Consider the following 24,029-nt stretch of genomic DNA (forward strand, 5'->3'; position numbering starts at 1 on the left):
CACTTGTAAGTTTCTTTAATATCTAATGACACATCCTGATCATTTTGAGTTGGTACAGAAAATGTTACTTAATGGACCTTTAAACCAACATATCGACATCTATCAGCATTAGAATTTCATGTTGTACACTTTTAAAAGTATAAGATCAAGATCCTTGAGGAACTTGGACAACTAGGGGGTGCTTCAATTTGAAACTGTGAAGAACGTATTTTAAGGAACCTCCGAGGAACCTTTTTCTTCTACAAAACCTTTCTTGAAGGTTCCTCAAAGCACCTTAGGAGGTTCCTCCACACTTTCGAATTGAAGAAGCTCCAAATGCTATACTTTTTACAGTGTAGGGCTTACGAGTGGCTCTGCAGAGAAAGACGCTGACATTATGGCCTGAGGATCGCGAGTTCGAAACTTTGCCATCAGCAGCCGGAATCTGTGAGAGCACAACTGCCCATGATCTCTCTGGGTGGGTAGATGGCGCCATCACTTCCATTGTGATGCTGGCCGGTACCAGATTTGGAGCTTGCCTTTGAGCATGGATGCTACCTTGTGATGCAACTTTTCCTTGGGGCTCACTTATTGAGCAGTGAGCTTAAACACTCACCATCCTCTTTATTCGTTTAACTTTATATGAGTAGAGCAATTTAGGCCCCCACAGATGATCTACAGATGTTCAAATTATCAATAATCAGCTCTGTAAAGATTTCGGAAAACCCCCAAACTTGGTCCACTCTACAGGTGTACAATTGCAGACTGTGGCCCATCTATTAATCAGCTCCCTTCTACGCCATTCATCACTTCTCAAGTCCACAGGACCACTCTTGACCACATATTATTTGAGTAGTGGATCATTCATCGCACAGCACCGACACTGGCATGGCAGTTTGTACGGACAGTCCAGTCTTTCAATAGCACTATCACGCTGTGTCCCACGACACATCTAAACGTGGACAGATTCTCTCCTCGCTTTCCTCACTCCCGCCCTCGGATCTGTCACTGCTGACTCATGAGGAAATGAGCATCGACTCCGGTTAATTAAAATATCCTCAATAGAGTGTGAGAAGTTAGAAGCGATAACTAGTGGAGGAAGGAGGAAAAGGAGGAGAGTGGGGTTAAGTATCGATGAGAGCGATGTGGGTTTTGAGGACTTAATGGTTTGGACTGTTTAGATGGTCATGATCGCAGGAGGTGACCGCAGCAGTGTGCGAAGTGCTTGGAATCCATTTACTGCATCAAAGCTCAATAGAGGCCTAAAGTCTTTGGACTGTGTTCAGAGCACACACATGCACATCGTTGGTCAAGCAAAATCATGGTATCAAAACTTCATGATTAATGGACCAATAGAAATGGTCTATTTCAGTATGTCCAAATGTTTGTGGACACCCCTTCTAATAAACACATTCAGCTACTTTAAGCTGCTCCCATTGAGCTCCACAGCTTAATGCTGTAGAGCAGTAGATCTGTGTTCTCTGGGATGATGATGATGCTCCATCCAATACTTATTGGGATAAGTTGGGGATGCAATCAAATCCTCACAGCTGTGCTTCAAAATCTGGACAGTTACTTTTTTTTAATACAGGGAATGAACAGATGTCCCAATACTTTTGTCCATACATTGTTTGTATTGCAGAGGTCAGAAATACTATGTTCACCCTATAGAGACTTTGGGCTCATTCGATGTAAACCGGTCAGGATCTGCTGAGTTAACCAGTCCTTCTGTCGAAGTCAGCCACTGACCATAGTGAGCGTATGGAGTCCCTAGCATCAGTGGTCACCAAGTAACTGTCATGGCAGTGCCGACTGGCGGCTTTTCATCGATTGACGTAAACTCTCCCAGAGTGTCTTCTGGGCTCTGAGCAGTGTGTAATCTCCCCATGTGAGAGGACTGTGTGGAGATCCTTCGGCGCAGCGTTGGCATGCTTCGCCCCCACACTGATGCAGGGAACGTAGCCTTTCCGAGGAGAATGCTGCGCTAAAAATAGATCAAGCGCATGCCTTAACGGGGCGCGTTCCGCCGCAGAGCAAAGCGAGAGGAGACAGTGTAAGTGAGAGAGTGAGGGAGAGAGAGGGAAAGCGAGAGATCTGTCCCAAAATGGCTCCTCAGTGATGTCAGCGTTGCCAAAAACAGCCTCCCCTGTCTGCCTCCTGCACGCCACACGAGTGTGTGTAGGATACTAAGCAGCTTCCGCTTTCCTCCTGCCCAAATATGGCCTGCTGTCGTCACGGCTGCAGCTTGTAGGGCTGCAGTTTTCCTTTTTTTGTGCAAGCTCTGGGAGCTCACCGCTCCAGCTCCGCAGCCTAGTCTCAAGTGCAGCTGATTAACGGAGAGGAGTGATATTCCCTGTGCAAACGTTTCCACTCCAACTTCATCCCCAAATAGACTCACTTCTTGCCCTCTCCGCAGACAGGAAGTAAGCCATTAGTCTGGAGCTAATGAACGCCTGCAGGACCAGGCTCTAATTAAAAACCCTAATCAGTGGTTTACATGCAGGTGCTACAGGTTTTTCCGAGCGATGCCATAGAACAACCACATAGAATAGAGTTATTATAGAGTCCATAATAAACCGGAGAACCATTCCAGATACACTTTTTGGACGAAAGTATTGGGACACCTGCTCATCCATTGTGACTCTCCAGGGAAGAAGGGTTTCTGGTGCATTGCTATGAGGATTTCATTGCATTTAGCAGCAAGAGCGTTGGCAAGGTCAGGAAGTTAGACAATCACTACCCATCCTTTCTATCCCTAACTCCCCAAGTCCTCCCAAAAGCATTGGATGGAGCACCATCATTCCAGAGGTTCACACTGCTCCACAGCTCAATGCATCAGGCATGGTGCCAGTAGGTTCATGTTTATCTGCTTTAGAGAGTCCTATTCTATGGGTCAGCAATGGGTGTAACTTAAAGTCTTTGAATGCATTAATTAATAGGAGTGTCCACAAACATTTGGACATAGTAGTGTGTCTCAGTGGGTAGAGCATCAGAATATGAGGGGATGAGTGTCCAAGGTTTAGCCGTAGTCTAAAGTTTAGAGAAGTGTCCTTGGGATCAGAAGGTCACCCGTTCAATCCCCCGGACTGGCAGGAATTCGCAAGGCACTTGACCCTGAATCCTTTCCCAGGTGCTAAGGTGGCTGCCCACCGATCTAGCTGTATGCTCTCACTGCCCTGAGGTTGAATTCTGTTGTACTGCTGTACGGTGGCTGTAGAGTGTGTTGAGATCAAGCTGCAGAGCCTAATTGTTACCATTTGGCCTCTACCAGTTGCACAGGCCGAGTGCTTCCTAGAGCATCTTCTGCACTACATCTCTATGGAAACCACACATCTTTTTTCTTTCTTGCTTAAGAGTAGTCTATCTTCACTTGCACTCTTTGTGCTTGCTGTTTTCTAAGCCTGGCAGGTGGCCATGTTTTGGAGGGTCGGCCTCCTCATTAAAACCATTCTAAGCCAAGCTCGGAAACAGGCTCTGCTGAATGGGCAAATCTTTTCAGTTACACTGAGGCAGGGAGACGGTCCTGCCTGTCCAAGATTAGGGTCCTTGACACACACTTTAGCACATACCTTTGACCAAATTTAAAAACCTATTGACTTTTTAGAGATTCACATTCAGAGATCATGTAAAGCAAATTGTGGTAATGTGTGTAAATAATGAAGGTGATAATATAGGACATATAGACAAACCTAGTATTAGAGGGAAAGGGGAGATTCACTGAGCGTAGATGAGAGGTCTCTACTGTTGGTCACATGACAACTTCAGTAGATACACACAATACAGGTTAAAAACAATAGTCCAGTCCTATGAGTGAGGTGTTCAAATCTAGGCCTCAAATCTAAAACCTAACCTAGACCTAACCTTGGCTCCTAGGATAAACAGGCTTCTCATAAAACATCCCTTTCAGCCTATTGGGAAATTGTAGCATAGTCTTTCCAGAGATGCTTCCTAACATTGAGTTTTTTAGTTTAAAATGCTATGCAAGCCAGCTGGACTTTGTTGCCATGCCTCAGCAAAACTTGGTAGATTGGAGAAGAGAGGGTAGAGAGAATTTTCCACCACATTAGTTTGATTATCAACCTTTTGGCACCATTCCTAATGCCAGGCATGGGCCTGAGGAGTAGTGGGCCTTGAGCTGTGGAGCAGTGGAACTGTGTTCTCTGGAGTGATGGTGCTCCATCCAGTACTTTTGGGATGAGTTGGGAAGTTGAGGGTGAGGCATTTCCTGGACAGTAGAAACAGTTACTCCAAAAAAAGCAGAACAAACTCTGATTTCGGAAGAAACGATGAATGAGCTGGTGTCCCAAAACTTTTGTCCATATAGTGTACATATCATTTAAAATTAACTATGTACTCATTTGCCAGCCCGAGACTAATATTGTCAAATTAACATAGGCATAACATTGAGGTTCAGCAGTCATTGAGTTGCCCCATAGGTTATTTAAAGAAATATAGACAGCATATGCACTATATGCCCAAAAGTATTTAGACGCCTCTTCTTATTACTTAATCCAGCTGCTTAAATTTGCTGACTCGGACGTTCAGTTGTAAATTAACAGCTTGTATGATCACATAAATGTATCAACAATAGAATGAAAGTTGCTGGAGGAGCCTCATATGAGCCGAAGGTCACCATTTCCAATGCCAAGCATCAGCTAGAAGGTTCTAAAGCCCACTCTAGCATTGGGCTGTGGATCAGTGCAACTGTGTTCTCTGGAGTGATGGAGCTCCATCCAATACATTGGAGATGAGTTGGAGTGCCAGAACTGATCATCCAACATCAGTACCTGTCCTCACTAATGCTCACATGCCTGGATGCAGTCAGATTTTTAAAGCAATGGTCCAAAATCTAAGTGTAAAGCCTTCCTAAATAAGTAAAGGTTGTTGCTGCAGCAAAGTAAATGGCAGAGTCTTAATTAGTAAGTGTCCTTGATTTCAGAAGAAACTCTGGATAAGCAGACCTCTCAAAACTTTTAGACATCTGGCTTCTCGTCTGCATAGAGCTTTGATAATTATTCTGCAAGTAATTTAATTTGAAAGTGTTCGAGTTTGGGAAGAGGCTTGTATTGGAATCTTATCAGGCTGTCAAGTGGAAAAGGTCACTGAGAGTCCACTGTGCTGTCTCTCGCTTTCTGTTTTTTTTATTCTTTCTCTCGCTCTCTCTCAACTAATTTGGTGTAGCATTCGTCTCCAGAGTTAATGATAATCTGCTCCAACCACTGCTCATGTCTTGTCATTATTAAAAAGACTTGATGTAGTACAAGTACATTAGAAGAGCACTTCTGGACCATTCTTTAAATGGCTTCAACAAATCATGATGTCCTTATAATCACCTGCTCATATACACCTGTATAGGCTACAAAGCTTTCTTTAAGCCATGCCATAGGATCCAGATCTTTAAATCTGTACCAGTAGTGGTCCTTCTATGGCAGAGGGTCTTCAAATCTGGACCTTGAATCCAGTTTCCAGTCCTGATTGATTGGCCATGAAGTGTCACACCTACCAAGACTGGAAACTGGATTTTAGGTCCAGATTTGAAGACCCTCTGCCATAGAAGGACCACTACTGGTTCCACACAGAACCATGTTTGTTATAGTGGAAGTGTGAAGAACCTTCTGAAGGCCTAAAGAATCAGCAATTGATGTGAAGGTTTTTTACTCATATAAAAGGGTCTTCACACTCCTACATATCTATTATAAACATAGTTCTGTATGAAACTTATATGGCAGTGCTCAAATAACATTTGTGGCACCTTTATTTGTAAAAGTTAGAGTTAGGCCCGAAAGATGCTTAACATTGCCTCAAGGGGCGCTACAGAGTCTTGTACATTGTGGCATGCTTTTCCAGACAACTGTCATGGCGGACCAATTTTGATTAGTTCTCTATAGCCTCCCTGAATACTGAGTGTTTTAACCCCCACAGTAACGTAAGAACGCATGTTGAATTTGTACAGTAGGGCCATGCGTTTGCAGAGTGTTGGCTGGGCATTGGCAGTTATGTTTGTGTACTTGCGTTGAGAATTTTCAGACTAGACGGGACATATCATTTGCTGTTGTGTCAAAAACTTGTATCTCAATTTTTGTTGAATTTCATTGTATGGCAAAATGTGAATCAGGTAGTTGTTCTTTACATTGTGTCAGAATTTCATGAATAATGAACCAATAGAAATGCTCTGAAATTGCCTAAAATATATGTAGATATTTTTACATTGACTTCCATTGAAAGTCACTTGTCCTGTAAAACTGCAGTTTTGTAGATTCCAGGTTTTTGCATGATGGCAACAATATTCAGAACCTTACAACGATCGTAACATTGCATAAGGTAATTTAACCGTAATCATCCTTAGTTCAAAGGTACATTACTTACTATCATTGCCTGCCTCCACACGCGTCCTTTGATCAAAAAGGCTTCTTTGTGCTGAGAGCTGGAGATTAAAGAGCCTTTGATGGAAACGCAATCCGTTTATTCTACGCTGTACTTCTGAATGGTACCGCACTCTTCTTAGCGTCTGCTTTTCTTCTCCTCAAACTGTCACATATTTATTCTTTGGCTGTTTAGCTTTCCTCCCTTTCTCTGCTTTCCCAACAAACCGCTTTAGAGTTGGCTTTGGAGAGAAGGCACAGTGAGCGAGAGAGAGGAGAAAAAAGAGAAAGGCAGAGAGTAAAGATACAATCAATAGTGTTCCACCTTTCCGCACAGTTTAATGAATTGCTTTACAAATGAACGACTCAAAGCAAACGGGCCGAGATTAAGTTTAAAAACCTGCTTCTGGGTTTTTCCAGGAAGACGGTCGGTGTGTTAAGGGCATTTGCCAGGTAATAATGGGAAATTGTCAGCTGGGCTTTTATTGAACAGCGGGACGCTGAATGTACAGTTGCTTCAAGGGGAACTGACTGGGTACGAAAAAAAGCAGTGTTTCCACATGGGACTGACTCTTTTCCCAGCTGATGATGAGGATGATGATGATGAATCACTACACCCATAAAGGTGTGAACAGAAAACACTGTTTAATTCTCACTTAGAGAAAGTGTGAGTCTTAGTGTCATGACTTCAGTGTTTTCTCACCGTTATGCATGTTGTCTCACTGTCCCATTAGGTAGTACCCATAGTGGTTCAGTCCCTACAGATACATACACACACACACACACACACACACACACACACACCATGGTAGTTCAAACCCCCTAGAGCATAGTTCCTTTAGCTGATAATATCTGTTGTAGAGGTAAAGACTGTGAAGCAGTTCTCTGGTACTTTGAGAAGAATCACTCTTTCAACCAACTAAACCACTGTGAAGAGGCATTGCTTGTCAGAAATTTGGGAAGGCCTTGTCTATATTTGGAATTTTCCAATTGAAATTGATGTTTAATAGATGTTCACTATCATATTTCAGTCAAATATGCATGAAAAAGAACCACTGAGAGAAATCAAGACTCACAACTAGAGACTCTGACAGAGCAGGAATAAGAACCCCTAAGGAACCTTAATTCAAAAGGAGGAACACCCTAAGAGCATAAAGAACCACTGAGAGGAACCAATATTGAAAAGGAGAGACTACCAAAGTCATATGAAGAAGAACCCCTAAGGAACCTTAATTCATAAGGAGGAACACCCGAAGACCACGAAGAAGAACCGCCGAGAGTCCCTCTTTTTAATGTTGGTTCCTATCAAAGGGCATGAGGAAGAACCACTGAGGAACCTTGATTTAAAAGGAGGAACACCCTAAGAGCATGAAGAAGAACCACTAAGAAAACAATGTTGAAATGGATAGACTGTCTATGGGCATGAGCAAGAACCACTGAGGAACCTTATTTCAAAAGGAGGAACACCCTAAGAGCATGAAGAACCACTGAGAGGAACCAATATTGAAGAGGAGAGACTACCAAGGGATATGAAGAAGAATCCCTAAGGAACCTTAATTCATAAGGAGGAACACCCTATGAAGAAGACCATGAAGAAGAACCACTGAGAGTCCCCCTTTTTAATGTTGGTTCCTATCAAAGGGCATGAGCAAGAACCACTGAGGAACCTTAACTCAAAAGGAGGAACACCCTAAGAGCGTGAAGAACCACTGAGAGGAACCAATATTGAGACGTCCTATCAAAGGGTATAAAGAAAAACAACTGAGAAGAACCAAGACTCAAAAGAAAAGACTCTCAACAGGTATAAGAAAGAACCACGAAGAGAAATTAAGACTTACAGGAGAGACTTTCTAAGAGCACTATGAATAACCAATGAGGAACCAGAGACTCTCACAGAAAATAAAGAAGAACATTGGAGAGAAATCAAGACTCACAACGAGAGACTCTGAAAGAGCAGGAATAAGAACCGCTGAGGAAATCTTAATTTAAAAGGAACCACTAAGAATCCACCACAGCTGTGGATTATGCTGGAGAGTCAAAAAAAGTAGAGTCAAAGAAACCAACTCAAATCTATACAAGTTCCACATAAGTTCCACAGCGTCGGTTTCTTTATGTCCTGTTTGTTAGAACAATGAGTTCAGGGTGCAGCAAGAGTTCTATCGGCACGCCTTGGTGCTCAAAACATCTAAAGTTCACTGCTGGCAGAGCAGGTGCCGTCCCTTTGCGCCTCATTACAGATCTGAGTTTCCTCCCTACCGGTTAGTATGAGAGCCACTGCAGTAATCAATCCTCATTCTGGCTCTAGCTGCTGCTCTCTGATGGTTATGTGTTAGAACCTGTTCTCTAATAAAAGCCAAAATTCTCAAGCTGGTAACCCCTTGTTATTAAAATTGTTAATAACACAGATTAGCCATAACATTAAAACCACTGCCTGAAGTGAGTGACTTTGATTATCTTATTACTATGGCACCTGTCGAGAGTATGATGTACACATTTGGCAGCAAGTGCAGTCGATTCTGTTGGAAGCAGAAAAAATGTGCAAGCGTAAGGCTCTAAGCTAATTACACAAGAGCCAATCTTTGATGGCAAGACAGCTAGGTTAGAGCCTCTCCAAAACATCAGGCAGGTCTTGTGGGGTGTTCCTGTACCTACCAAAAGTGCTCCCAGGAAGGACAACTAGTGAGCCGGCTAGTGAATCCAGAGTGGGTCATGGGTGCTTAAGGCTCATTGATGGGATCCATGGAGGCCTCCCCTCCCAACGTATAAGATCTAAAGCAACTTTATGGAGCATTTTACCTTAAAACAACAGCTTTAATATCATGTTGATCCTCCAGTGTCTGGGAAAAAGCATTGTATCTCTCAGCTTGTCCAGAAAACTGTGTCTTTAACTGAACGTGAATTACACCTCTTGACTATAGGGGAAGCCCAGGAGCAAGAAATGCCATTTTTTTCATAGTGTTGCTTTAAAAGATCTGCTGCTAACGTCTTGGTGCCAGATACCAAATGACTCCTTCAGAGGTCCACTTTTAAATCACGGCTTCCAATATGCAGCTGGAGGGTCGGCGTCCATCAAGGTTTGGTGGTTGTCCTACTCAACTACCAGACTTTGCTGGAGACTGGCCTTCCAGGACTGGATCTTTGCACCCCTGGCTTAAAGTCTCATGATTTGCACAGTTCTGTTTTGCTTTGTAAGAGCATGGTAAAAAAAAAAAAAAGAAATTGTCTAGAGTCGTCATTTTTTGGGTCGAGAGCATTAAAGCGCTTGTTGTTCGGACTCGCAGTGAGGCGACTGTTGGCATAGCTGAGCGTATTCCACATTGCAGCTTTAAAAGAGTGCTGGTGTGATTACAGCTTTCAGAGGGGAATGAGGTGCTTACATTTATCACCAGCATCTGCACCAGTGCTGCATCATTCTCGAACTGTTGACTTTTATTACCTCCACCAAGGTCAGTGCGGTGCCGAGATGGGGTGTAAAGTAGTAAAATGCATAGGAATAAAGAAGGGAGGGGGTAGTCAAGACAGAGGGAAAAGGGAAATGAGGGAGTGGATGGAAAGTGAGCAGGGAAGTGAGACGTGAGGAGGAAGACCTAGGCCCATTTGAGCAGCACGCTTGGCGGCAGTTCATGATAAAATTTGACTAAAACCTCAGCTCAGTTTGTTACCTCTCAGGAGAGACCGCAGTGGGGGATTAGAGCAGACCCAGAATTCATTTTCAGCTGAAAAACTGCATCAATACTTAGCGGGCATCAGTTGGCATCTGTCGTTTTTCTCTCTTGTTCTTTGCTGTTGTCATGCACACACACTTCAGTTCAGCCCTCAGGCTCTCAGGTGGCTGGCTCTGGATAATGAAGCTCTAACTCTCTTCCTTCCAACTCATCAGGCACATCAGAGAGAAGGGGTCAGCCCAAATGACCTGTACAGTCACGCCAGCACCCACACATACACTAGGGCTGTGCTGGACCTAACCCAGCAAATTGAGATGAAATCCAGCAAGATCGGACATGTGTGGTACAGTTTACACCTTAATGTCCATAACGTTAAGCCTAATTTTATGTAGATCTGACCTGTTGAGGCATGGACTCCGTGGTATCTGGCACCAAGATGTTAGCAGCAGATCCTTTAAGTCCTATAAATGGAGTGTGGGGCCTCCATGAACATCAGGGAGCTTTGGACGCCCATGGCCATTTAATGTCATCTTTCCATCTTTCCGTCATCAACCATCTTTCACTGGTTGTCCTTCCCTGCAGCACTTTTGGTAGATACTGACCTCTGCATACCAAAAAAAACCCACAAGACCTGCTAATATTTTGGAGATGTTCTGATCCAGTCGGCTAGCCTTCACAGTTTGGTCACTTTGGCCAATTTTTCCTGCTTTCATCACATATAAACCTTAAAAATGGACTATTCACTTACCTTACTTCTTGACAAGTGCCATTGTAACCAGATAATCAATATTATTCCGTATCTTTAAGACCTGTGTTTACAACCATATGAATATACAAACATATGAATGTCCATGTTCACTTTTTCCATCATCCTGGTGACGTTTGTTGGTCCTTATGAAGTGCTAGATATTTGCACACTCAGGCCCACTCCATGTAGTCCACCGTTCATGTTGCTGATCCATTGCTGGAGTTCATTTAGCATGGCATGGTGACTCACACTATGACTAAATAAAGGAAATATGCAAAGAAAAAGTTGGCTTTAGAGCAGAGTTCTTCAGTACTAGTCTTGAAAGATCTCGCTGTCAGGCACAGGTAGGAGGTTTCCATGGTGCATCACACCAGCTAGATCTGGAAATTAACCCCTTAGATCCAGTATTGAGGCCCACAATTAGTCTCTTTTATAACTAATGTTACTATCATAATTAACATCCTTTTCATAGGTCCCAGCATAGAACCATGGGGAACACCACAACATATGCTAAACCTATTGGTTACTAAAGGATTTTACACTAATAATAATAATAATAACTGAATAATAAACCTACACTGTAAAGGGTTAACTGATGAGTGGAACAGAAAACCATCTGTGCTCTACATTGGCCCTCCAGGTCATCCAGCAACTCCAGATCCTGGAAGTGAACTAGCTATACTGTAGATGTTCCTTTTGCAGTTCGAAATCCTCCTGTGAGTCTGAAGATTCTCTTAGTTAGGCCTGCCATTCCCATAATACAGGATGTCCTTTCTTTTGTTTTTGTCTTTCATTGCAAACAATAAAACAGACTCTCCATGAACAAAGGGCTGATATTCTGAATAGGGGAATTCCATCTAAAGTCTCTTGCTGGCCTCCAAACAATCAGAGGTTATGGACAGTGTCTCAGTGTGGCATGTGGCCATCCGTTTCTGGCTGGTCTGGTGTTGACTTTAATTGCTCGTGTTTTAATTGCTCCGGCCCTTCTGTTAAGCCCAGACAACAATATGTAGAAGGCCCCCGTAAGCCACAGCTGCTGTGATCTGCGCTGATTATCGCTAAGCAGCTTAGAGGGCCGGTCTAGCACAAGTGGGTGGATGGAAGGAGGGATGGAGGGAAGGGTGGAGTGGTATTAGATCACTTTGTGCTGACTAGGAGAGAAAATTGGAGAGCGCTGCTCTGGAGATGAAGCTGACGAGGCCAAGGTCAATGGGGGAAGGTACACAAGGTCATGTGCGCTCACTGTTCCTCTATTCTTGACAAGATTATATATATATATATATATATATATATATATATATATATATATATATATATATATATATATATATATATATATGTGTGTGTGTGTGTGTGTTTTAACTCCTTTAAGTACAGGCTTATCATTCTGATTTTCACTATAAATGATATTAGTGACCAAGACTTTTAAGGCCCATTTTGATTGTTTAGTGTATCAATAGGATCAAACAGCCTTTCAAAGAGTCCAAATGGTCTTTAGAGAGAGAGAGCGTGGATGTAGGAAAGTCATGCATGTAAATGAGTGGGAATGAGTTTGTCAGTAACTACTATGAATCTAATGCAAAATTCTGCTATTCTAAAATGAATTACAGTGGGTCCACAAATGGGTCATCTTATGAAACGTCCACAAACCATGTCCATACATTTTTGATTGTCATAATCATCATGTAGAAAAATAATATTGATATTATTTAATAGATTAATTTTAACTCTATAATAAATATTTTTGGATTTTAATTAATTCCTGTTACCGCAACTTCTATTTTGCATTATACCAATCAGCCATAACAATAAAACCTAATATCAGGTTTTATAGGTATAAAATTAGGCAATATTATTGCCTAATATTATGTACGTCCAAAACAGATCTGACCTGTTGAGTCCACAGGATCTCTAAAGGTGTCCTGTGGTATCTGGCACCAAGACGTTAGCAGCAGATCCTTAAAGTCCTGTCAGTTGAGAGGTGGGGCCTCCATCAGCGTCAGCGAGCCTTGGGCAACTATGACCATTTACTGTCTACGTCAATATATCACTGCTAGGAGCACTAGGTAGTGACCAAGAAAGGACAAAAATAATTTAAGAGATTTCTCTGAGCTCTATAATGGTTCTTTTTTGGTATTTTGTATTAATTCTCATAACCACAACTTCTGTTTTTCAATTACATTTATTATATTATATCTGCTTATTATGCATAATGTTTTTTATAACTTTATTTTGAACCATTCCACACCAAAGCACACCCACCGCCGCCCTGCATCCGGCTCCACACATCCACTTCTAGCCACTTAGAGCTCCAGTCCAAAGTCTCCATAGAGTTCACCCCCTCCAATCCTGCTCCACAGGTGTGGCTCAGGCTTGCAAAGTCATCACTGTTGGATCAAAACTTCAAATTTCAGACTTTACAGAAGAAGAAAACCCTTAACTTTCAATGGAAGACAATGTAAACATTTTGGAGCATTTCTATTGGTCCATTCATCATCGAAAATGGCTAAATATTTATATGTTTTCATGTTTTACAATAAGGACTGTTTGCAAAAAGTATATAATAATAATATTATTATTATTATTATAGTTAAAATAATAATATTTAGACATCATTATTTGTAGATCCAATATTTGTAGTCTACATTTCAATTATTCAGTATTTGTCATATCTGTGAGAATAGCATATATATTTAATAAATACTGTGAGTGACTTATACCGGTTAAACTGATCTGAGGGCAGTGGTTAAGCTTATGGGTTTGGGTAGGAAAGGCTGGAGCTGGAACAGAGTAATAAAGCTTCTTGTTCCTTCCTGGTACTCTCCACCGTGTAGTGATAGCCAGCCAGCTCTGCTGCCCTCGATATGACACGTCTCTGTGGATGGGACTGTGCCAGAGATTCACAGAGCTTTAGAGCTGGAGCTGATTGGGTGTGTGATGCAATGTTAAGGTCAGGATAAAGACCAGAAAAACAGATAGGGTCATTTTTCTATGAAACCATTTGGTCTGACCTGCAGCTTTGTGCCCTCTGCTCACAGATGTTTGGTATGTGATGGCATGTATGGCTCAGAAAAGAGAATTCCCTAGGTAGTTATGAAAGTGCGGAATTGAACTTTGGACCTACTTACAGGCCTTTGGGGTTTAAGAGGTTTAATACAATAGCCTCTAATGGTTGCCTGTGCTTTAGCTTGGCTATATTTGCTGATTGCAGCCTGTATTCTGATTAAGATGACACCTGCAGACATCAGTTCAAAATAATCAAAGGTGTGTGCAATACATGTGCTTATTCAGCACAGTGTAAAGCCTGCTGCGTTGTTTAGCAAAGGAAAATAATCTGATGCAAAAGTTTGTGGACACCCCTCTAATGAATGCATTTAAGTTCTTCAAGTTGCACCCATTGCTGATATAGACACAGCCTGTCTAGCGCCTGTAGAGAAGTACTGCCAATAGAATATGACCTTCTGAAGCAGATAAACATGAACCCATTGGCACCATGTCTCATGCCAGGCGTGGATATACAGCTTTGAGCTGTGAAGCAGTGGAACTGTGCGCTCTGGATGAAATGATGGTGGTGCTCCAGCCAATACTTTTAAGATGACTTGAGGAGTGTTGAACATCCTGACCTTACTAAATGCTGTTTTGGCTCTAAATGCAGTCAAATTCTCACTGTATTGCTTGACACTGTAGTTGAAAGCTAGCCCTGTAGAGTCAAAAGTAGAATATGATTTTGTTAGAAACCGTGAATAAGCAGGTGTCCAAATACTTTTGTCCATATATATGTCATTTTTACAATGGTCAAAAGCACTGCTCTCTTATTGATCTCTGTGACAGAGGGCTGGTTTGGCTATGATCCAAACAGATGGCTCTAGGTACCAGTACATTAATCTGCATTTCAGTGTGACATCTCTAGTGCATTAGCCCTTAGGCAACCACACACCAAACACACCACACACCCACTTTTCTGATCACATGTCATGTCTTTTACAGAATCTCTAACTGGAGGTAGAGAGATATTCCAGCTCCATGCTCATGTTGTACATCATGTACACCATTGTGTGAATGTGTCTGTCTGTCTGTCTGTCTGTCTGTTTGTGTGTGTGTGTATGTGTGTTTTGCTGACTCCAGCCATAATGCACTGATGTGTAAGCACCTTGTCACTAGGGTCCACAGTGTGTGTTTGTGTGTGTGTACGAACACCTGTTCTTTACCCCAAAATGTGAGGCCAGCCAAATCCCTGGTTAGTATGGACTCAAAACAGGATCTCAGGGGATCAGAAGCTGTTTAATACCATTTAACCTTGCGTGATGTCATCAAAGCATGCTGTCCTGACTCACAAGTGATATTTAGTGTTTGTGTTAATGCTGCTGAGATCACCACAAGTGATGCATTGTGTTTAATCCCTCACATTGACAGCTGCAATACGCTGGCAGCTTCAGGAAATATCCCTACAGCTGTTTACTCGAGACCTTCACTCTTCCGTTGGCTTATTTCAAGATGTTCCTCAAGATGGGCACTTAATCTGCATGCCCAAAGAAATACTTCAGTATGTATGACAATGAGTCAAAAGATTGTAGCCTCCTGCCTAAAATCCGGTTGTGCCTCCACGTTCCACCAAAGCAGCTCACTTCACTAGACCTCTGAAGGTGCCTTGAGGTATCAGAAGGTTGCAGGTTCAATCCCCTGGACTAGCAGGAAGGGACTAGCAGAACGTTCTGCCTAAAAAGCTGTTGTTCCTCCATGTGCCACCAAAGCAGGTCACTCCACTAGACCTCTGAAGGTGCCCTGAGGTATCTGCCAACAGGGTGTTGCAGCAGATCCGCAGGTTTAAGGTTAGAAAGGTGGGCTTGCAGGTTGCAGGTTCAATCCCCTGGACTAGCAGGAAGGGACTAGCAGAAAAATGCCCAGAGACATATTTGAATATATCCACCACCAAAGCAGCTCACTCCACTAGACCTCTGAAGTTGCCCTGAGGTATCTGCCAACAGGAAGACCTAAAGATTAGAGAAGTGGGCTTGCAACCTGTATGTTACAGGTTAAATCCCCTGGAAGTTGAAGGAATTGTGCTTTCTCCTCCTTCAGTATCAGGTTAAAAGTTAGAGAAGCAGTCTTGGAATCAGAAGGTCGCTGGTTCAATCCCCTGGACTAGCAGGAAGTGAACTTAATCTGCATGCCCAAAGACCTATTTAAATATATCCACCAGTGAGTCAAAACATCATGGCTTCCTGCCTAAAATGCTGACATTCCTCCACTTGCCACCAAAGCAGCTCATTCTTCAAGACCTCAGCAGGTGCCCTGTGGTATCTACCAACAAGATGTTACAGCAGATCTTTAGGTTAAAGGTTTAGAGAGGGCCTAAAGGTTATAGAAGATGGCTTAGGATCCTCAGGTTGCAAGTTCCATTCCCTGGAAAGTAAAGGAACAAGGTTTTCTCCTTCCTCAACATTCAAAGCTTATGTGCTGTTCAGCAAGGCCCTAACGTCTAATTGCTCCCTAGGCACCTAACCCCTAGTCACTTTGGGGGTGTGTGTGTGCCCTAGAGCACAGTATGTGTGTGTTCACTGTCGTACTGCTGTGCAATGGCTATAAAGCATCATCTTAATCCTTCAAGTCTTTGAAAGTTGTGAGGTAGAGCCACTGCAGATCAGACCTGTCTTTCCGGCACATAACTCCCCCCCCCAGCCAACATGCTCTTCTAGGGCTCACAATGGCGGAATGTAGACTAGACCTGTGGGTTCCAGGTGGGTTTGTGCAGGTGTTGATACTGGGACCCACGTTTAACCCCTCCTGGTCCTATCACTGACCCTGGTGAGCATCCATATGTGGGACCAACATGAACAATGGACCAGTGGACAAAACTGTCTGCTTCCCAGTTAGGTTAACCTTACAGGCCCCACATGAGCGTGTTATCTGGCACATAGCTAAACGTCCAAGTGATTTGGAAGAAAAATGATTAATTAGAGCAGATGACCTTCTTCTGTTGCTCCTAGTTCCAGTTCTAAAACCCATGTGTCTGGTGTATGTGCTTTCTATAGTGGGCAAAGGCTAACAGGGGCACTCTGACACACCTTAATGCATGTTGTGACTGTTGTTGAAACATTCTGACTTAATTCAGTCCAGACTATATGTGATAACCTTTGTTTCCCTGGTGCATCAAGTGGGTGAGCCTTGGGTGCCCAGCACCTTGTCACCGGTTCTTGGTTTGTCTAGTCCAGTGGCGGCAAAAGTCAGGTCCAGACAGTAGAAATCAGCAGAAGGGGGAAAAAGTTAGCAGAGCTGTCCAGGCAGTTGGAACACAATTTTAGGGAGGATATTTATTTACTGGACCCATCGGCATGCTTAATGCTGCTACCTGGGAGCCCCTACAGTCCCTACCATATTGCAGATGCTCCAACCCAACCACCTAGCCTTGACAACGCGGCCTTTGACAAAGTCGCTCAGGTCTTCTTCCACTTCCAACACGCCAATACAATCTTCACCTGTGGTGGTGTAAAGTTGATCTCATTCACTTCTCATTCACGTAATCCTTGAGTGGTCATATTGTTTTGGCTCATTGGTGTGTATACATAGCACGTTTTTCCATCATGCTAATAAAACTGCTGTTCCTGAAGACACACTGACATTTCTCCCTCCTCCATACAAGTCTACTGAATGAAAGGGAACCTAAAGGAATGACCATGGGGGTCCATATTAATTGAGGTTTGGCTGCATTTGGGGGAAACTGGGTGGAAAACAACGAGTAATGTGTGTTTTTGTCGTTGTGTTTTTCGCCCTGAGAAGATCTCTCTCCTTTTCCCTGTCCCCAGGTCTACTGTACTTCTGTCTTATGCTCAATCTAGTTCTTTTGTTTTTTCTTCTCCTCCTTTTTTGTCCTTTACAATGCATTGCATAATCAGAAGAAGCTGCGTGTAGGTACCCTACATTCCCAAACACACACACAGGCCACACACACCTCCTGGCTGCATGAATGATGCCTTTTCTTTGCTTCTTATTCTTTTTCTATGTCTTTCAATCTGTCACTTTCCTCTCACAGCTCTGTTGCTCAGTAACTAACGGTCACGGCTTTTGGTCAGTGTCTCGAAGCTGCTGTTTTCTTTTCCTTTCTGTTTGATGAACCATGCACTGCAATAAGCTTACGTTGCTATGGCATCGTGTGTGTTTTGATTTCTCTAAATGAGAGAAACCGATCGGTTCTCTCATATGTTTCTGTTTGACTGTGTTTTTTGACTTGGTAACTGCACTTGTTTATTGTTTTTGTGGCTGTTTTTTTTTGGACATCTGCGTTGTCCCCAAGTTTCTCTGTGTTGTCTTGAAGTTGTCTCTTTTGTCTTTATTTTGTCTCCGTTTGTCGTGAAGTTTTACCTGTGATTTGACTGATGTTCCATCTTGTCCATCACTTGTTCTCTCTCTCTCTCTCTCTCTCTCGCTCTACCTCCTCTCCCTTTTTGTCTTCTTCTTCTTCATGCAGCTTTTATTGTTTGTGTGGAACTGCATGGTATTACTGCATGTACATAAAAGTGCATATACAGCACAGTGTTGTAACAATGCTCTCTCCATCCCTGTCTCTCTCTTTCTCTCCTTCGTTATGTCTCTGCAGGGGACGTGCTCTTCCAGATGGCTGAAGTCCACAGACAGATCCAGATGCAGCTGGAGGACATGGTGTGTATCGTGGTGAAATTACAGTCATGTCATAAAATCAGGACAAACCAAATAAAACCGAATAAATGCCGTTTACAGATCATTTGTAGAGCTCAGAGTGGCTCAGAGTGCCGTCTAATGCACAGCCACTGTGGCCCAGGGGGCCTTAAGTTCAAATCCAGAGCCATGCCGATTTGCCATCAGCGGCCAGAGTCTGAGAGAGCACGATGGGCTGTGCTCCCTACGGGTGGGTAGATGGCGCTCTCTCCCTTCATCACTCTTAAAGCGATGTTGGCCAGCACGGACAATACGTGATCAATACTGATAGATGGAGGTGATCTAACTAAGCTCTCACAACTGAAGAAATGTGTTTACCGTTCAGCCCCCCACGTTTATTACTACCTCAAATGATTAGAATCTGAATCAGGAGCAGAACATCAGCTGCAGATGATCAGAACATGGTTGGAGAGGATTATTTTGGAGGAGTCTGTACTATTTAACCCTCAGACATTTAGTCTGCTCTGCTCTGAGGTGAGTGGTGAAGAAGATCCCCATGGCCAGATCCAAAGAGCTCCCTGAGGCCTTCAGAAAGAAGGCTGTAGATGCAGAGGAGTCTGGGAAGGGATTTAAAAAGATCTTACAACGATTAGAAATAAGACGTTTCACCGTCCACTAAATCATTTTCAAATGGAGAACATTTAAAACAACTGCCAAAATGGCCAGATAAGGTCATCCTAGCAAGTTCAGCCCATGAGCAGAAAGAGAACAACTGATTTGGGAGGTGTGCAAGGATCTGTACAATCTTACTGTACAACAATAGTTTTCATTAGGTGTCCTAACTTTTACACTGATCTATGAGTGACATATGAAAAATAAGACGTCCCCAGTGGAGTCTTCTAGTAGTAGAGGTCACTCGACTCTACTCCTTCTCCTTTATGAACTTATGTTACAGAACCACCTGGTAAAGTCCACTGATTAGCATTTTCCTCCAAGCGTGTTAAGGTGAATGAAAAATAGAATATACACCAGAGGCGTTCACCATTCATGGCACTACAGAAGGACCTGGAATCTATTGGCAGCAGAAGACTGCCCTTATCCCTGTCCTTTTACTGTGACCCTATCTGAAAGCCTCCATCTGGCCCAGCAGTGGGGAAAAGGAAGGGTGTGCCGTTTCAAAATGTCAGATGAACAGAGCTGCTTCCGCAGACGCACAGTGAGAACAATGCAGCCGTCTACAGCGCCATCCACCCACCGGCTCACAGCTATCGGGTGGGGAGGGGGTGTTTTTTTCCCGCTCTATGTCAAACCCTGACACATATAGGTTAAACAAACGCTGTTCTCCATTCCTGCTTTAACTAAAAGGATAATATGGAAGGGCTCAGAGGTGCCTTTCACTCCGGCTGTGTGATATCTACACTCCGGCTGTGTGATATCTACACTCTGGCCAGTGCGTCATGGCAGAACTGACCTAGCTGAAGGCCCAGCTGATATGATTGCAGTGTATTTTGGGTGAAGGGTGACTTGTAAGTCCTGCCGTCTGCAGAAGTGTACTGTCATTGGTTTATCAATAACCTTCCAGCTTCAATTATTATTGGATTTACACCATTTTGGAACATCAGCTGCCTGTAATAATAACATGTAATAACCAATAGATCTCTAGAAATGGCTCAAAATGACATGCAGTGAAGTCTGTGGAGGATTGCAGGAATTGCATATTAGAATAACAGGTAACGCGTTACTGTGGACAGAATTCATAAGACATATGTCACCTTCATAAACCGCTCAGGAAGAGTTACAACATCTGACGCTTGTTGAAAGAAGCTTTTTTTATATTATAATTTTTATGTATTGTTTTATATGAAGTTATAAATGTTTATGTATGTTTTTGAGGTATGTGTAGGTGTCATGTAAAGTAATGAATGCTGTAATACACTGTTAAGAGCAACTTATGGAGGTTCTTCAATTTCAGAACTGTGGAGGAAGCTCTTAAGGTGCTTTGAGGAACCTTCAAGAAAGATTTTAGAAGAAAAGGTCCCTTAAAGGATCCAGGAATCTCAAAAATGACCTAGGATTTTATATTATTAACAGTGTAGTTGTTCTTTATATGGTGTCCAGATTTCATGATGAATGGACCAATAGAAATGCCTCAGAAACCTTTTCTTGACTGAGATATTCTGGAGATATGAGGTTTTTGCATGATAGCAATGATATAAATGATAATAATAATTTAATAAATAATTATAATGATATTGATATTTATAATAGTATATTTGTCATTATCAAAAAACTACTGAAATGCTGCCAAATTATCAATCATGTATCAATAGTCATTCATATCTATATATATGACAAAAGTATTGGGACACCTACACATGCATTGTTTCCCCTTAAATCAAGGATATTAAAAATAGTTTATCCTGCTTTTGTTGGAGTAACTATTTATACTATCCAGGGAAGAAGGCTTTCTACTCCATTTTGCTGTGAGGATTTGATTGCATGATCAGCAGTACTTGTGTTTGTGTCTGTAAGAACAGGACCGTGGCATTATTATTTAATATGTTCATGCTCATCCTTTTTGTCTTTTAGCTGAAATCCTTCCATAATGAGCTGCTCACAGAACTGGAGAAGAAAGTGGAGCTGGACGCCCGCTATCTAAATGTAGGTAACTCGCACATACTCACACAAACACAATTAATCTTGGGTGCGTTACACACACAGACACACTGGCATGCGCTCCCTCGCTTTCTCCCTTTTTGCTGCTGGTCAGTAAGCCCTGATCTGACCTGTTTGTGGAATGGATGACCCGAGCTTCTGGCCAAACTGTTCTTTTGACCCCACAGCCAGTGCAACATTGATTAAACAGCTAAAGTGCGTGTGTAATGGCAGTGTAGCGCGGTTAATGTCAGTCTGGCATGTTGTTTTTTTTTTCGTTTTGCATAATGTGTGTTTATATAACTGCACTCATGAGAGGCTCTCTGTGCAGGAAATGCATTCTCTATTGTTTCTTTGAGTTGAGTTCGCACAGGGCAGAATCGCTGCACTATAGGAAGTGGAACACTGTAGGTGTGAGTGGTGGTTGATTAGTTAATTAGTTAGAAGAGTTGACGAGTGGTAATTTTCCCTTAATGTTCTTAAACAGCATTCTACCATTACACCAATCAGCCATAACATTAGTACCCCCTGCTGTGCTGCCACTATAGATCTGACCCATCGAGGCATGGACTCCACAAGACCTCTGAAGGTGTTCTGTGGTATCTGGCATTAAGATGTTAGCAGCAGATCCTTAGCAGTAGTCCTAAGTAAGCTGAGAGGTGGGGCTTCCATGGTTGAGACTGGTTGTCCTTTCTTGGACCACTTTAGGTAGGTTCTGACCATTGCATACCAGAAATATCCCAGAAGACAACTGCCTTGATGACTGGACAACTGGGTCAGGACATCTCCAAAACATCACAATTGGGCCCTTGTCCATTTTTCTCCTTCCAACACCACCAATCATCTTCAAGAATGGACTGTTCATTGTTCGCTGCCTAATATATCGAACTATGACAGATGACAGCCACTGTAGATGAAGATAATTAATGGTATTTACTTCACCCATGCTCAGTGGTGCTGATCAGTGTGAATATGCTGTTTTCTAAGTCAGTGGACCTTCTCAGGACCTCCCAGATGGCCCAAATTTTGCCCTGCCTCTGTGTTGAGAGTTGAAATAGGACAGAATGAACCACTGGCCGATTGGGGGGTCCTGTGGACTGGTTTGAGAAGAATAGTTATTGGATGCTGAAGGAAACAGGGCAGAATTGCTGCATTGTATGAAGTAAAACACTGTAAATGTCAGTGGTGGTTGATTAGTTGATTAATTGTAAGAGCTGATGAGTGGTTAATATGCACTAATGTTCTTAAACAGCATTCTACTAAGTTAGGTCAGTGGTTCTTCTCTAGATCTCCTAGATGGTCCATATTTTGCTCTGTCTCTGTGTGTTGAGAGTTGGGCTATAGTAAAAATGGACCATTGGCCGATTGGGGGTTCCTGTGAACTGGTTTGAGAGGAATTGCTTCTCAGATGCTGAAGGAAGCTGCTTTAGGAGTGATTTTAGCAACAAAGAACTGGACAAATCTTGTGTATGCAGTATATTAAGGAATATTAAGGTGCTAGAAGGCGTTTATTGACTGTAACAGACTACTTGCACACAATATAAATGTAATGTCGTTATACATTTTCATGTTTCCTTGATTAAATTCTTCTCTGCAGTTCACATCTACTAGAACTGAGGCATTTAATTGTGATGACAGTAGCAGCATTCTGAGCATGAACACATTCCTAGGCTCGTCCCCCCAAAGCCCTTCTCTGATACTCTGCGTCTTTCTCTTGGGCGGAGCACGGTGGAGTCTGGGTTTATGTTTGTGGTGAAGTGATGAGCTGTCTGGAAATGTGCTGATATTTCAAATGACTGGGGAAGTCTGCTTTCCGAAGCTTGTAATAACTTCTTGTGGAACTATATTGCCTCTGTCCTCCGTTTCTCACGTTCACGTGTGGCCCCCTGTGCCCTGGCAGCGAATTGCAGCCATATTTGTTTGGTGCTTCATGAGAGGCACTGAGGAAGATAATTAAGCTTGCTTTCATTCATTTCCCTTCCCCTGACAGTGAAGAAGGAGTGTTTCAGGGTTCAGTGAAATGTGGCAGAAAAGTTTTGGCATCGGCCAGCAGTGAAGAGAACAAAGAGCCACGGTCCGAAACACAATGGTTCTGGGCAGCAGCAAATTGTGGGAAGGCAGGAGGAGGACATTGAGAGAGATGAGCAGGCCTAGTTCCCATAAACCCTCAACACGTGAAAGCCTGTCAGGTTCTGCATGTGGCAACCTTGAAAAAGCAAGGGTTCTTCAAGAGTTCTTTAGTGAAGGAACTTATTTATGTACAGTAAATAGACAAAAGTATTGGGACACTTGCTCATTCATCGTTTATCCTGCTTTTGTTGGAGTAACACTCTTTACTGTCCAGGTAAGAAGGCTTTCTACTACATTTTGGAGAATTGCTGTGAGGATTTGATTGCATTCAGCGACAACAGTGTTAGTGAGGTCAGGATGTTGAATATTCACCACCCCACCGCATCATCCCCAACTCCCCAACTCAGCCTAAATACACCAGATGAAGCACCACCATCATTCCAGAGAACACCGTTCCACATATATATATATAGAATCCATTGAGAGGACCATTGAATTGCTTTAATGGTTGGATGTATCTTCTCCATGGTTTCTGGCACCTGCTAGGGGTTCTGCTAGGGTCACAAGGTCCTACTGCTAAGAGTGCATATTAAAGAGGCTGGGTTTTGGGTGGTGCCAAGTTTGAACGTACGTGAACGATCCCCAGATCGTTATTATGTTGATCTACTTTAGTCACTGTGACATTTAAACAGCTTTACAAGGTGGACAATGGTTGGGAAAATAGGCGTGAAGTATTCCCTGAAGTAAAAACATCAGAGAAAGTCTTCCACGCTTTAAAATCTGACATTTATTCGTGCAGAGCAGTTGTCATACAACTGGCTGACGCATGAAGGTTTGCCTTGACCTTAAAGAAACAGCTTGGTACAAAAAAAGTCTAATTGACACAGTTTTCCATTCACTACAGGTGAAACTGATCAG

At 42.8% G+C, this 24,029-nt stretch overlaps 1 protein-coding gene across 7 annotated transcripts in view; it reads left to right on the plus strand.

Annotated features, from left to right (window-relative positions):
• Positions 1 to 24,029, plus strand: part of baiap2b (BAR/IMD domain containing adaptor protein 2b) — a 98,510-nt gene that overhangs the window by 33,958 nt on the left and 40,523 nt on the right. For 4 of the 7 annotated variants that reach the window (XM_072666986.1, XM_072666992.1, XM_072666988.1 and 1 more), the window contains exons 4-6: positions 17,648 to 17,659; positions 18,349 to 18,410; positions 20,976 to 21,047. In XM_072666986.1, the coding sequence (XP_072523087.1) occupies positions 17,648 to 17,659; positions 18,349 to 18,410; positions 20,976 to 21,047 (146 nt within the window). The remainder of the gene's footprint in view (positions 1 to 17,647; positions 17,660 to 18,348; positions 18,411 to 20,975; positions 21,048 to 24,029) is intronic. The other 3 variants (XM_072666987.1, XM_072666990.1, XM_072666991.1) reach the window with 1 other exon arrangement.

Source organism: Salminus brasiliensis, chromosome 22 (genome assembly GCF_030463535.1).
Source record: "Salminus brasiliensis chromosome 22, fSalBra1.hap2, whole genome shotgun sequence".
Taxonomy (NCBI): Eukaryota; Metazoa; Chordata; class Actinopteri; order Characiformes; family Bryconidae; genus Salminus; species Salminus brasiliensis.